Here is a 14,864-nt window from a genome sequence, read left to right as displayed (position 1 = left end):
CAGATCTACAAGCTCTTGTAGATCGGCTATTTTCAAATAGCCAATGGAGAAGTGCTTGCTTCTTTTGGGCTTGTTTTCATAGACTTGGTTGCTTGTTTCTCTCGCAAGATCTGGCAACATTGAGAAAAGCTGATTCTTTCAGTGGTGCGCGACTGAGTCTGGTGAATCAGAGCTCATTGGAAGAGGAACGCAGCGTACATTCAAAGCTATGGACGGACGAAACTACGGTTCTGGTGAATAGAAATATTATGTTCATTATGCGCCAACATTATGGTTATATTACAGCCGTATATTTAAAAGGATTGCTCATGTAAACTGTTAATAAAATAAGCTAATATATTCGCCCACCAGCTAACGTTGGTTGCTTTGTGTGGCTCGTAAACCGCAGTGCGACCTCTCATTATTTACCTTTAGTAATGTTATTTAGTTTGTTGACAATTAAAGTGGTGATGAATTTGTGGTCACTGTTTTCATGTAGCTAACCTCACATTAATAGCTAAAGCTAACAGATCGACAACACTCGGGTAATGTGAACAATGGTAGCTAGCTACTAGCTGTTTAGCGTTAAGGATCCACACTGGAAATAAGGCTTCGGGCTTTTGTTGTGTTTTTTATCCATTTTGATATTTAATGTGTATACTTGTATTTGATCATACTATTGCATGCCTTGTTTTTTCAATAAATGCCTCAGTCAGTCAATAAATAAATCATCATCCACAGACACTGCTACTCACGAATACCTACTCTCTAGCAAGCTAACAAAATTGCTCTGGTTTGTTAGCTGCTCGCTGAAGTAAAAAATTAAAACGTATTTACCAAATGGATGGAGTCACTCATTAAATAATGTGAAAGCTAAATAAAATGGCCGCCAAGTCTGCTAACCTACACGCAAAAGAGTATTTTAGAGTATTGTTCTAATCATCATATATTGTTCATTATGTCTAATGTGATATTAACATTAATATTTCATTGTGCTCGTTCTTTTCTTTAAGGGTATTCAAGTTGGGGAGGATCAGGCAACAGAGGTGAGAAGTCACTTTGCAATTGTCGTGTAATCGGGTCCTGGATGTGGTTATAAAACATGTATATATATATGTACTATGAAGACTAAAAAACGAAATGTACAAGCTCATTCTAATTGATTGTATTTGAAGGGAGAGAGACACAGTGGAGCCAGGAGATAGCCACAATGTTCATTGGGTTGTCTGATGTTTCTGCTATTGAGGTGTTGATCAGTCAACACTTTTTAAGTATCCTGGCTTTTGTCCTAGAGCAGGAATTCATCTTTAGGTATGAACCAAAACAAGTCACCGGGCCAAGTCTTTTGTCACCTAGCAGGCTGATTACAATACTATTGTCTTTATGCAAGGGTGATGGCTGTTGAATGCATCTGTTCTCTCTCTCTCTCTCTCTCTCTCTCTCTCTCTCTCTCTCTGGTAAAGAAATGCAGACACCATAATTTCACTTTTATTCCACAGTATTTAACCACTTAAACCCCACTTGGGTAACCGGAGACCCTCAGAGCTCAATACTAGTGTCTGTCTTTTCAGTTTTCTGTTATTTCTGGGAAACAATACGACGCGTCGCATTGTAATTTGTAAGCTTGTCGATCTGCTATTTTCAGTGAAAACTTTCCCCACAATACGGATGCTGGGGTTCAAGTTGTTAAAAACACAGATTGCCTAACTTAATTGATTGTGGTTATTATGATATTGAATTGTCTCTTGATCTCCCTGCCAGGCTCCAACAGCTTCGATCTGTATGGAGGTGGAGGAGGTTATAAGGACTCCATGTCAGGGCTGGGAGGTTATGGAGGTGGTGGGCAGATGAAGAGGGGTCTCTCTGGGGGCTCACTGCTCTCCACGACAGGCGCAGATGCAGTCATCGCAAAAATTAACCAGCGCCTCGACATGCTAACACAATTGGAAGGAGGGATGAAGTCTGCTCGCAGTGAGAGGTAATGCACGCACAGACCACTGCTTCTCAGGCATAAAATCAATTGCTTAATAAGCATTTTAGACATGCTTCATATTGACTGAGCGTTGTACCCACGGACACAATCGCCCAATTAATGGTTAATGGACCATTTAAAATGTCAATTCTTTGTATGTTCTCTACATATTAATGGAAAGTCAGTATGGTCATGAGCAGGCAAATTTGGATAATGCAATCGTTATAGTGAAAAATGTTAACGTAGTCATGTTTGTCATATTAACTGTTGCTCTTCATTAATCACACTCTCATGTCAAGATACTTGACTTCATCTTGCATGTACATTCAAAGCCATGCTTATACGTATAGCATCCCAGGTACTTGGATGTAGCCTAGAAGACTGTAATTTCAATACGTAGAGCATCCCCTGGTACTTGGATGTAGCCTAGAAGTCTGTAATGATTTAAATTCATCTCATCAAGTCTAATATCTCCTTTCTCACTTTGCTATGGCACAAGTAGACTGCTACTGAGAAAATGGCCAGCACTCAATAAATGTCCCTTTCACATTTTATTTACCTCACCCAGGCAGAACAATAGACGTGTTTCAACCCAATAGGTCTTACTCAGCGCCAACAAGTAGACTGCAAAAATGTTCTCATAACTATCAAGCATATTCTTAGTTGAGGGATTCTGAACAGGCTGTTCACCGATCATCTGGTTGGAGTATAATTATACAGACATCAGCAACATTGGCTACTTTTATAAGATATAACCTTTTAATAGAATGGAATGCAGGTTATGATGGTGCAGAGGAACAATATATCCGACTGAATGAGATCATAATGCTTCAGTATTTCCAAATTCCAATAGTCTACAGTACACTGACTACAGTACCTTAAGTGTTGCCACTATCACTTGTGTTTGTAGGCCTAGCGGTTTTAACGGTTAACTATAGAATGGTGGTGTCGATTAAAGAAATTAGGCTAATCATTAGGCCCGTAACGATACAGTAACTGCATCGATGCATCGTTTTGAATTTTCAACGATCTACTATATCGATATGCAAACAGCTAAATATCGTATCGTTTGACTTTGTATCGTATCGAATCGTTTTGCAATGCAAATAATCGTATCGAATCGTTCTGCAATGCAAATAATCAATTATATCAAACTAAGTACTTTTAAGAAGAAAAAAAGAGAAAGAGGGGTTTATATCCAGTATCCAGGTATTTATTTTTCACACAGAATTTTTGGGTAAATAAATAGTTACTATATCGATTTTAAGTCATTGAATCGAATCGTATCGTTCTAAATTAACCTGTCCTGTATCGTTCATGTATCGTATCGACTAAATCACTGAATCGAAACATATCGTATCGTTCTAAATTAATCTGTATCGTTCATGTATCGTATCGACAACCAAGTATCGTGATACGTATCGAATCGTTGTTAAAATGTATCGTTACACCCCTACTAATCATAGAGAATGACTGACTATGATTAGCACACTATGACACAAACTACCAGGGGTGTAACGATACACATGTAGTACAAGGACTCGGGTTTGCATTAGACTATTCATTTGATTCATTCTAATAATTTATTATAATATAATTTATAGCTTAAATGGGATGAAATGTTTTAATATTCTCAAGTCGGCATATAGTTGGTTAAGCAAATGCCAACACGTGCATGCCATGCATGCAAATGCCAATCCTCTGCACTCGCATAACTTATAACATTTGCAACTCCAGTTACGCACACCAGGCATATTTGCACTCTTAACAAGCTAGCAATGTAGTAGCTTGTTGCTATAGAAGAACTAGAGGGTTCTCCAATAACCAACAGTTGTGGCATTCGTATCTGTTTTACGACTAAAGACTACGCCATTGGCAATTTCTCAAACACGTTGATATGTGCAGACAGTGTCAATTGGTGGAGCAACACACATGTGACAGAAACCCTCCACTACCCTTCTGCTGATTCTAAATTAATAATGTGGATATGAGACTCATTATGAGTAGTCTAGAATGCAGGCTTTACCCATTTCTCTCTTTTTCAGTTCCTGTCATTAATTAACTTTATCATAAAATAAAAAAAGGATACAGTGTTACATGTTTCAGAATGTGTGGACGTGAAGGGTAATGTCAATATAGTATTGATCAAGTCAGATCAACTCTTATGTAGCATTGATCTGAGAACTGTGTTTTCAAGTTGAGGAATTTGATGAGGTTAGCAACGGTTGTAATGGAAGAAGCCAGTCACTTAAAAAAATTATAATCATAGTTTATCGCCACTTTATTTTAGTATTGTTGAATTAAAGGTTTTCATCTCCACAGCTGTGGTTTTAGTTCTATACTGTATGGTGTGAGAGTGGTGGTGTTGAAGTGTTCATGTTAAGTTTTTGGACTCAAGGAATACTATTGAGGGGCATTCCCGTTTAAGCTTCAAACATGATAGTAACAGGCAGGGTCTGTCTTATGGATGTATAATTAAGGCCAGCCTCTGTTTCATACATTACATTTCCCAGTTTAGGTAGCATCTTGCCTTGGTCAACATTGCCTTTGTCTTGTCCTTTCTTTCTTTCTTTTTTTTTTTTACCCATTTTTTTTTTATTTCTCATCCTCCATGTGACCTAACCCTGTCTCCTGGATGTAGGTTGCATGAGAGAGGTGAGAGTTCACAGGTGTTGGTGTGGCATATCCGTGTCAAACTGAACTTTAGCAATGCCAAGGACCACTGCCGTATCCACTGAAAAGAGATTTGGGTTCCATCAAACCCCTTTCTGTTATTAGGATATGAGCCATTTGATTCCCCAAGATAATAACATCTCATGGTTAAGTATTAAGACACGAGAGACAAGAGACCATGAATCATGAATGGACAAGCCTCTTGTCCTTTTCTATATGACCAATTTATGCTCTCCCCAGTTTCCCCCCTGGCTTTGCCAATTAGTTTGACCGAACCTCAAAAGTTACATGTTTGTGTCTAACATCACTGACTACTAGTATCCTTTTAACCTCCAGCAGGTGCTCCTGCAGAGATGTGTTGTGGGAAGAACTCCAGTGCATTTTTGTAAACCAAGTTAAGAGGGGAAATCATTGCTGTGCCACAACTGACCACACCCAGTATGTTCATCTGTTGTGGATCGTCAGTGTATGATGTTGCCTTCATGGTTCATCATCAAATAAAAATGGGAGCTAAAGATAAAAGGGAGAGAGAAACTGAGAATGTGGAGGAGAAGGAAGAGCAGGTGGAGAAATCCAAACCTGACTCCCTCCCTCATCCTCTGCTCTTCTCTGCCACCCTTCCTCCCTCCCTCCCCCGCAGGTTTGAGCAGTACGAGTCCTACGACTCGCACCCTTCCTCTCACCCTTCACCCTCCTCCCGAGATCTCTACAGATCTGGCGGCGGCAGTAGCTATGGTTACGGCGATGGCCGGGGGGACAGCATGTTGATGGGTCAGCGTGGCAGCTCAGGCTTCGGAGGGGGAATTGGGCTTGGGGGAGGAGGAGGCTTCGACGGCCCCTCCTCGTCCTATGGAGTCGCTAAAATGCGACAGGATATGAGAGACTCCTTCAGCAGTGGCCTAGGAGGAGGTTCAGGAGGAGGTGGAGGAGGAGGTGGAGGATGGGCCGGAGCAGGCAGACGCTCCCCCAGAAGGGGTGGAAATGCCGGGGGCCGTGGAGCTGGAGGAGGGGGCCGCAGGTCTGACCCCGCTCCACAGGGGGGAGGAGGAGGAGGAGGAGGAGGGCGGGGAGGTGGCAGTGGTGGCCGCTCCCATTATGGCCACTCTCAAGGAGGTGGTAGGGGCAAGCTCCCATCCCTCCTGTCCAACCGCATGTACCCCGAGAGTGGGGGATTCCATCAGGGATCTGCCCAAGGGCCTCACGACTTCCCTGGGAGGCATTTTGGAGGGGGCCCACGGGCCGGCCGCCAGCGAGGCCGCAAGAGACCCCTCAACCGAGTAAGTACCTCGAGTCAGACTTGCCAGCCCCATCTGCACCGGGCACAAGTTAAGACCTGTTTAATGATATCCTTCAATCCCCTCAACTATTGGGCTAGCCAATCTGACATATTCAAATCTATTTTACGTGTCAACTAGCCCCATATGACCTCTATCTGTATCTCACATTTACGACCACTTCTGTCCCCTAATGTCAACTGTCCAGTCCAGAAAGGCTCCATGGAGCTAAATGCCCGTGTCCCACTTTTAAGTGCCCGTGTCCCACTTTTAAGTGCCCAGGAAATCATCCTCATCTGCCAGCCCAGTACATATCTGGAAGTGTTTTCCACAGATTCCCTTTGGTTTTTATTTGGCTTTTTTCTTCCACCCTTGGGTGTCCGTAGGATAAGACTAATACTAGTGATGAGGACTGCCCATAGAAGGAAGATTGTTGATATTTAAAGTGTGTGAAGATATGGATTGAAAGTGAAAGTGATTTTAAGATTGGGTGAACAGCACTGCAAAGCTATAAAGATGACCTGTGTTGGATTTGTTTAAAAAAAAGTCATTTCCAATGACTATTGGTGTAATTATTTCTTTTAGCCCCTGTGTATGGCTCTCTATTGGCATATTTCCCATAGTTTTTAAGTACTTTCCTCCTAGACTTAATTGAAAGAGTTACCTTTATTTATTTTTTTAAAAATCAATGGCTGTCAGAATATGTCGGCACAACAAATTGTGATATATTACTGAAAATGTCCTACACACATTATCTTTATAGTACCAATTTCAGCTTAATGATATTGTGATATTTGGTGCATGAAACCAAACTCTGTTCAATCTGTATTGTCCCGTTTTGCATATGGTGCATGTTTGAAGTCCAGTCATACAGTGAGCTAGAAGCCAATTGGTGTCACTAGGATAAATACTTTAAATCTCAGAACCCATTGGCTAATTGTTGATTAATTATATATATATGACTAGCCTTTGGAGGAAATAGGTGATGCCGTGGTCTAAAACCGCAGGTTCTGGTTTATTGTGCTGTTGCGTCCATCAGGTTTTCTGTCACAATGTGAGACGTGAGCATGAATTTGGGGTTTACAGAATGTTAGACATGAGTTAACAGTGCCCTTAGCACTAAACTGGAGCCTCCAGTTTTATCCCATGATGTTACATATTGCCCACTGAGGTTATTTTCCATAAAAATAAAGTAGCTGATTGGTTCTGACATCAAGATTTTTTTATTGGCCTTAAATTAAGGGGCTCTCCATTGACTTGAGTTCACGCTAGAACTCAATTCTTGCCCTGGCATGGAACTGGCATGAATTATTTTGCCAGTGTTTCAAACTTTCTGCACATGCTTGTGGGAGAGCAAGTTCACTGTATGTTACCCTGTAGCAGGTGAAACCGCAGCGGGATGGCCAGAAGAAGAGGAAGCCAACGGTACCTGCAGCTGATGAGCCGGAATCTAAGATGAACAAGACAGAGACTGTAGGGACAGAGGGCACCCAAGGTATACATACACACACCCAGTAAAGATTTGACATGTTGGGAGGCCACATTACACTAGTCACATATGTACACACCAAGTCTCTCTGGCGTGATTTATTCACTGTTTGTTGGGTGATGGCTGATGTCAACCGTCTCTGTCTCAACAGAGTTGGTGGAGAAAAATGGCGATGCCAAGAGTCCAGCTGCAGTGAGTACATTTAGATTGGTGTCATTATTATAATCATTATGAGTTATGCTTTTAGGAAATGTCCCTATGCATTTAACCCATCCTTACTGTTAGGAGCAGTGGGCAGTTGTTGATCAGCACCTGGCGAGCAGTTAGGGGTTCAATGTCTTGCTCTGAGGAAAAAAACTTGTTAAAACATTTTTGCGTTACCGACAATTAAAACCCCTCTGCGAGGAAGTTTGATCAAGAGTGCAGCTGCAGGACCACATTGGAAACAAGTGTTTAATTACACTTTAATGTGTTATCCTGGGTTTAAGTTATATGGATTTTACTTCTTTTACTTTTTTTTACTATCTTTTCCCAAAATCAAATCAAAAGCAAGCCTGCCAGAGTGACCACCAGTGTTGTGGAGGTGGAGCTGTGCTGGGCTTCACCAAGGCTATTTGCAGTGACGTTCTCCTCCTTTTACCAATAAATCCAAAAATAGTGTGAATACTTCCACGACTGTACTAAAGGGCAACCTCTGTCGTCTCTCAATCTCTGCCATGTCGCACGGGTGCGACAAATTAATGTAATAAAACAAGACCAGCTGTCAGCCGGCCCGTGTGTCACACCATAAGTGGTGACCCGTTGAATAGAATGATTACGCAATCACCACAGACTGCTGGCCCGGTCACTGATTTCTGTGTAACATCCGTGCATGTCTCCGTTGATAGAGACAAGCTTGTTAATTGATCAGGAAACGGCACAGGATTTTCCTTTGTGGCAACAAATTAGGCTTTAAATGTATCGTAGTAACACCATTAACACATTCCATGCCAGAGTTTAATATCATAATGTACTCACCAGTTCCAGCGATTTATTGTTGTTTTTTTCACGTCGCCACAGACCTCGCTAAATACCTTAAAATCGCACGTTCAACTGTTTGTAGACACACAGGGTAGCTGTGTGAGACGCCCAGAGAAGAGTGGAGGCGGATGGGAACGAAAATCTCCGGATACGGATATTTCCGTTTCCGGAAACGCGACTGGCACGCTGCGCAATTATTTAGGTTCGCGTAGATCTACGCGATTGGCACGCAATGTGTTAATTTGGAAAAGGTAACCGAGTACTTTGAGGTTATTCCATTACCCCAAAAAGTATTCTGTTACAGTAACTGCTCAAGAGGACGAACCAGTTCCCAGTTCGATCCTGCCTCCTTCAGCATTGTGTTGATGTGTCCTTGAGCAAGACACTGAACCCATAACTGCTCCCTGGGCACTGTTCAATAGTTTCCGACTGTTCCTAGTTCGGATGAGTTGAAGGCCAGTGGCGTGAAACTTTCCTTACTTAGTTTTTTAATGGTAATCTTTCTATCCTTTCAACAGAGTAGTAAGCCTGCATCAGAAGGGGAGAAAAGTAAGTGCTCCTCCTGCCTTTCACTGCACACGTCTTCTACTCTTTCTTTTTTCATCAGATGCATGCTAAAACACTTAACAGTAGAGCTACATAATCAGATTTTATCATCACTGATATTCACCGGCAAAATGAAAACAATTCATTCAAACAATTAGAAAATCGTCTTTCTCACTTGAAATCTAAATGTGGAAAACCGTGGGTTAACTGAACGTTTTTTAATTCTACTCAAGTAAACATTCTTACTCTATTCCGCATGCTGGTTTGTTTATGTTGGGGAGGTAGTATTTCCCCCCCAACTGCACCTGTAAGGCAGCCACCACTTTACAATGCTGAAAACTGCATGGCTGCTCAAAGGAATCACAGGGAAAAAGTTGCTGAGCACTTCAGCAAGTTGAAAGAGCTGCTACGACGACAGCTGTGGGACTTTTTTTGTGGATTACTGTTGACCATGTGGCGAATACAATACACAAACCTTGTTATTGCGCTATGAATTTTAGTTGTGTGCGCTGCGACGCAGTCAGGAACAGGGAACATTGACTATCAGACATGGAAATTGTATACATAACTCTTAGTCTTATCGCATCTCATGTCGCCATCTCCAACAAATCTATCACACACTGAATATTTTCTCCATATCATGCTCCTCTAACAGTGTCCTATACACACTCCCCACAGCAGCTCCAACTGAGCAGGAGGAGAACTCTGAGGCAAAGAAGAAGCCACAGGGCAAACAGACCCCAAACCAAGGCCAGGAGAGAAACCCCAAACTAAGGAGGAGGAGAGGCTTCCTTGAAAGGTCAGGGAGCAAACTATCCCCTACCGAGAGGTCAGAACTACCTACATCACCTAATTCGAATCTTGCTTCTACTCCTTAGTATCCTCTCCTCTTTCTCCCATTCTGATACCTTTTCTTCTTCGTTCTCTAGTTTCACTTCTTTCCAATTGATTGCACTCTTTTTGCCTTTCCTATTTGTCGACAATTCTATCCATCTCCCTATCAGATGGTGAAATATAGCCATGAATGATGGTAATGCGGGAGTATTTCAATTTCTACTGACTTCACACTAAACTCACACTTCATGTCAACCACTGTTTAATAACTTTAACCTCTTAAATGTGACTCATTCTTTCTTTTCCTGTCATGCAGAGCCATGTTTGCGTGCTCTGTGTGTAAGTTCCGCTCGTTCTACAAAGAAGACATGGCCACTCATCTCGAGAGCCGCTTCCACAAGGACCACTTCAAGTTCCTCTCCAGCAATCTGTCCAAACCCACCACAGACTTTCTACAGGTGAGACTTGAACACCCATGAGCATACAGTATACCTGGGGTTAGCCCCCTTACATTAGCGCAGCTGTACATGTGTGTTTTGGGCAGTGGTGGAAAGTAACTAAGTACATTTACTTAAGTACTGTACTTATGTACAATTTTGAGGTATTTGTACTTTACTTGAGTATTTCCAATTTCCAATACTTTTACTTCTACTCCACTACATTTCAGAGGCAAATATTGTACTTTTACTCCACTACATTTATTTGAAAACTTTAGTTACTAGTTACTTTTCAGATATAAATTATGATATAATGAAACATACCTTAATCAGTTTAACCCTATTTTATACCTAGGCTATTTGAATGTAGCCGATCTACAAGCTCACAACGCGTCGCGATGCGATGCGTTGTGAGCTTGTAGATCTGCTATTTTCAAATATTTAGTACTTTTACTTTTGGTACTTTAAGTACATTTTGATGCCAATACTTTAGTACTTTTACTCAAGTAAATTTTGAATTCTGGACTTTTACTTGTAACAGAGTAGTTTTATATTGCAGTATTGGTACTTTTACTAAAGTAAAGAATTTGAGTACTTTTTCCACCACTGGTTTTGGGTGGCTTTTTAGCTTTTACTCATAACATTGGTCACAAGGAAAGTGTATGGGTGTGTTCTAGGAGTATCTGATGAATAAGTATAAGAAAACCGAGCAGAGGACGGGTCAGTTGGAGAACCACAGTGCTGCCATATGCCAGGTCTACAAGGAACAGGACCTCACCAGAGGTAAAGGCATCAGTACTTTGCATGTGGAAGACAACGGTTGTAGTACACTTTGAAAGTATTCTGAACGTCTTCACTCTGTTCTCTTCTGTAGAGCTGGGCATGGAACACTTCATGAAAAAGGTGGAGGCGGCCCACTGTGCGGCATGTGATGTGTTCATTCCCATGCAACACCATCTGATTCAGAAACACATCAAGTCCCCTGACCACAACTACAACCGAAAGGTACTGGACATCAGTTGTAATTACAAGATAAATATTTAGCAAGTTCTCTGGTCTGCAGAATTTATCTTATGATGATGATTATTGATTGTTTGTTTTACCCTCTGACATTTTGAATGACTTTGTTTATCCTTTGTATAACCAAAGGGCATGATGGAACAGTCGAAGAGGTCCAGTCTGTCAGTCGCTCGTAGCATTCTTAACCACAAGGTCATTGGCAAGAAGCTGGACAGTTACCTCAAGGTAAACACGTTCTTTTGCATTGCGTATGCTTGCTTGTTTTCCAAGTTAAATAAATTCAAAAAAGCAAATACTTTTCAAGATTTTTGTACTGAAATCATTTTAAGTTAGGGCAGCAGATAAGGGACAACATGAGATATTTACACACTAGTCCATATCTAGACGACAATATCTGTTGCTTTTTAAAAAATTGGAAATTACTTAAAATATGAAGTTCTCAATAACTGAAAAAAGCAGCTCATGCCATCAGTGTACTTATAAATAAATGTAAATGTCTCCCATTCAAAAGCAGCTACATTTGCAATGCTGTGGAAGCCAATCTAATGTTAACTGTGAAATTATATGTATATTGATGAGTGTCCTTGTAATGGTTTATACAGAGCTTGGGTGAGTTTCCCTGGGTTAATCTTCTTCCACTCCTGACATCACAAAGCGTTATTAGGGGAGATTTACCTGTTAAAATTGATTTCCAAATTGTATATAACATATTTATTCTTTGTGAGAATGCCAAATTATAACATAGTCACATTATTTAAATTTCCAGTGTTTAAATGATCTGTTGCCCTGCCTTTAACGTATTCATACAATATGGTTGTTTGATACTTTTTTGAATTATTCAGTGAAACCTAATTAGTTGCTTTTAATCCACTTCCTTTTGGCAGGGGGAGAATCCCTTCGTTGGTAACCAAGATGACCAGGATCCCGAGGATTCCATGGCTATGGAGGTTTCAGAGATGGAGCTGACCAATGACGACCAGGCGGAGGTGGAGGCAGAAGCAGAGGTGGAGCCTACCGAGGATGAGGGAAAGATTGAGGGAGAGATTGTTCAAGAGGCGGTTGAGGGTGACAAGACAGAGGAAGAGAAGATGGAGGAGGAATTGGGAGTAGAGGAGGAGGAGGAGGAGGAGGGAGAACATGAGGAAGGTTTTGAGGTCGGAGATGGAGACGAGGAGGGTTTTGTGGTGGCTGATGAGGTTGGTGACGAGGGAGTAGAGGGTGACCTGGAAGAGGAGGAGGAGGATGAAGGAATAGTGGCAACGGAGGTGGAAGATGAGTTAAAGAATGACGATGCCAGTGGAGTGGTGGTCCTAGACTGAACATTTGTTTCAAACGCCAGTGTGAATTTTAGACCTTTTTAAACCTGTCTGGACCAGTCAACAGCTCCCAATAGAACCATTCTGACTCTCCCATCACCAACCGCATAAAATTAAGATGGCACACGCCCTGGCTCCCCAAGCTCTTGCACATACTTGTAATCCTGAAAATGTATACTTTTATTTTTGTTTATAGGCTTTTTTTTTGTGCCTTTGTTCTAAACTTTATTTTTTTTCCGATGGAATTTAGATCTGTCAAGTGATGAGAATTGTATGTTACATTTTTTATTCACTGAGAGTTGACACAATGGCATGGACCCACTTATGATGGGTGACTTCCCTTTCAGTCAGTGATAGTGGTCACTGATTGATGGAAAATGCTAGATAAAAATTTTCCCAACCTTGTGCTGAGAAATGTGTGGGTTTTTACTTCTGTGAGTGATGTGAAAAGAAGACAAAGCAGTGATTTTGATGTCTGTAGAATAGGTCTCTCTAATATAACAGAACTTGTTTTGTCTTACGGTCCAAATAAAAATGAACTTGTTGAATAAATCGGTGCTTCATTGAGGTATTTTTTTTTCTTGCATATAAAATGTTAGCAAAATCGTTAGGATTGATCAGATGTGCAGATTGTCTGTATGAGTAAGAAAATGGCCATGTAATTAGTATTAAGAAGTAAGAAATCTAAGTAGCTGTAACTGTTTAAGGTAGTCTACATGTACATTTTGGCACATTTTGCTTTAAACAACCAAAATTAGAAAGGTGCGCTCCATAGAGCGCCGATCTTCGTCAGCCATTGCCTTCAACACAAGCTTGTAAATTAATTGTTCTTGCTTGAACTTGAAACAGCGTTTTGTTTTTTGTTGGAATGTATACATGTTTTCCCTTTTTTTTGTCCCTCCCAAGATGTAGAAATTCTCCACATGACAACCCTCTGGGCTCTGGAGTTATCCAGTGATCCAGCTGTGTGACATGTCATAAGTAATTGCTGTTGCTTCATAAACAACGCTGACTGAGCAAGTAACGTTCCCGTTCCTTAATGCGAACACGATCAATATCTCCTCTCCTTGTCTTCTCGCTCAGAGGCGGGGCTAAGGTGCGACGAAACTACGCAAAGTGGACGACATTGGGATGGAAGTTTGAATATTGGGATCTGGCTATAGACATAATGTAGTCTGCATTGGCTAGTGGATCGTACATTCACATTGCTGCCAATTTTGGCATTACTGTTACTATCTATGCAATGCAAGTTGAGGTGTTTTTATATTGAAAACTTGATGTAAGATAACAAGTATCCTATATCGTAACTACGTACATGTCTGACTTTTTTTTTTTATGCTTGAAACTTTTTTTGTAATTAAAGTATTTATTCATTTTTCAACAAATAAACATGACATAACATAACAGACAAAGACCAACAACACAACAGTACAAATAGATAAAACAACATAAAATACATAAAATAAAACAAGACATAACTAAAGCAGGCAGTCATACCTAAGCTAAGCGGACAACACCCCCCTACACCCCTTTATTTATCAGTTGTGATTATATGTCAATTGTGATCTGTTTCAACACATGGTCAATGATCAAACCCTTTATGTACAAAAAGAAGAAATCCCATACTAGATGGAACTTCCCTTTTACATTGTTTTTTCTGTTTATGCTTGAAACTTGAATTCAGTAATTATGGAGAGCTCCTGCTTCAGTAGACATACATGAGGCATACATGTATATTAGGAGGCACAGCTTGCGCCTAATCCTATTCCAGCTGTGTTGTTGCTCCAATGAAGTCAGAGCAGCAGCCCGATTCTCTATCTACTGTACGTGTTAGTATCTACGTATGCTAGGAGTGCCGTCAGTAATGCTGACACTGCAGGAACCAGCTCTCCGGCTCTGCAGGAACCCACATCCGCACAGGAGAGGACATGTGACGTGTTACCATCCCCACAGGTGAGAACCGAGGAGATTCATGGAGTCATATTGTCTGCAGACGGAGGCATCTCTAAAATTTTACCATGCACATATAATCAAATTGGCTGAGAATTGCCCTGAAACTTGTTGAGATAACAAAAATGATTATCTGTGTTATTTGGATTGGTATGGCCCAATACGTTTAAATTTGGGGGTCCTTCACATGCATGAAAAAGTCTGAGAACAATTGGTATGGCTATTGTATAGGCTATATAGTATTATCACATATCCTTTATTTGCCCTGGGTTATTGGGTGATAAAAAGGACTGAGATAAGTTAAAGTCAATCAAGTGCAAGCAAAAGCTACATCAGCCCAAGGGGTGGTATGGT

At 41.0% G+C, this 14,864-nt stretch overlaps 1 protein-coding gene across 2 annotated transcripts; it reads left to right on the top strand.

Moving 5' to 3' along the window:
- Positions 1 to 133: 133 nt before the first annotated feature.
- LOC308099353 (uncharacterized protein) lies at positions 134 to 13,112 on the top strand. Of its 2 annotated transcripts, none has more exons than XM_080448097.1 (13): positions 134 to 233; positions 993 to 1,025; positions 1,741 to 1,957; positions 5,265 to 5,901; positions 7,279 to 7,393; positions 7,539 to 7,579; positions 8,926 to 8,956; positions 9,632 to 9,782; positions 10,104 to 10,245; positions 10,902 to 11,007; positions 11,099 to 11,229; positions 11,374 to 11,469; positions 12,129 to 13,112. In XM_080448097.1, the coding sequence occupies exons 1-13, from the start codon at positions 209 to 211 to the stop codon at positions 12,561 to 12,563; spliced, it is 2,160 nt and encodes a 719-aa protein (XP_080304223.1). In that variant the 5' UTR covers positions 134 to 208; the 3' UTR covers positions 12,564 to 13,112. The 2 variants fall into 2 exon arrangements, with proteins under 2 accessions (XP_080304223.1, XP_080304224.1); XM_080448098.1 differs by lacking the exon at positions 12,129 to 13,112 and adding an exon at positions 11,549 to 12,101 and having other exon boundaries at positions 11,374 to 11,492.
- Positions 13,113 to 14,864: the final 1,752 nt, after the last annotated feature.

Source organism: Gymnoscopelus braueri (genome assembly GCF_963280865.1).
Source record: "Gymnoscopelus braueri genome assembly, chromosome: 2".
Lineage (NCBI taxonomy): Eukaryota > Metazoa > Chordata > Actinopteri > Myctophiformes > Myctophidae > Gymnoscopelus > Gymnoscopelus braueri.
This window is presented reverse-complemented; position numbering and strand designations above follow the sequence as displayed.

Coding starts and splice junctions, on each gene's coding strand:
- LOC308099353 (XM_080448097.1), top strand. CDS start 209: ATGGACGGACGAAACTACGGTTCTG. Junction 9,783..10,103: donor AAACTATCCCCTACCGAGAG/GTCAGAACTACC, acceptor CCTGTCATGCAG/AGCCATGTTTGCGTGCTCTG. Junction 11,008..11,098: donor GGAACAGGACCTCACCAGAG/GTAAAGGCATCA, acceptor TCTCTTCTGTAG/AGCTGGGCATGGAACACTTC.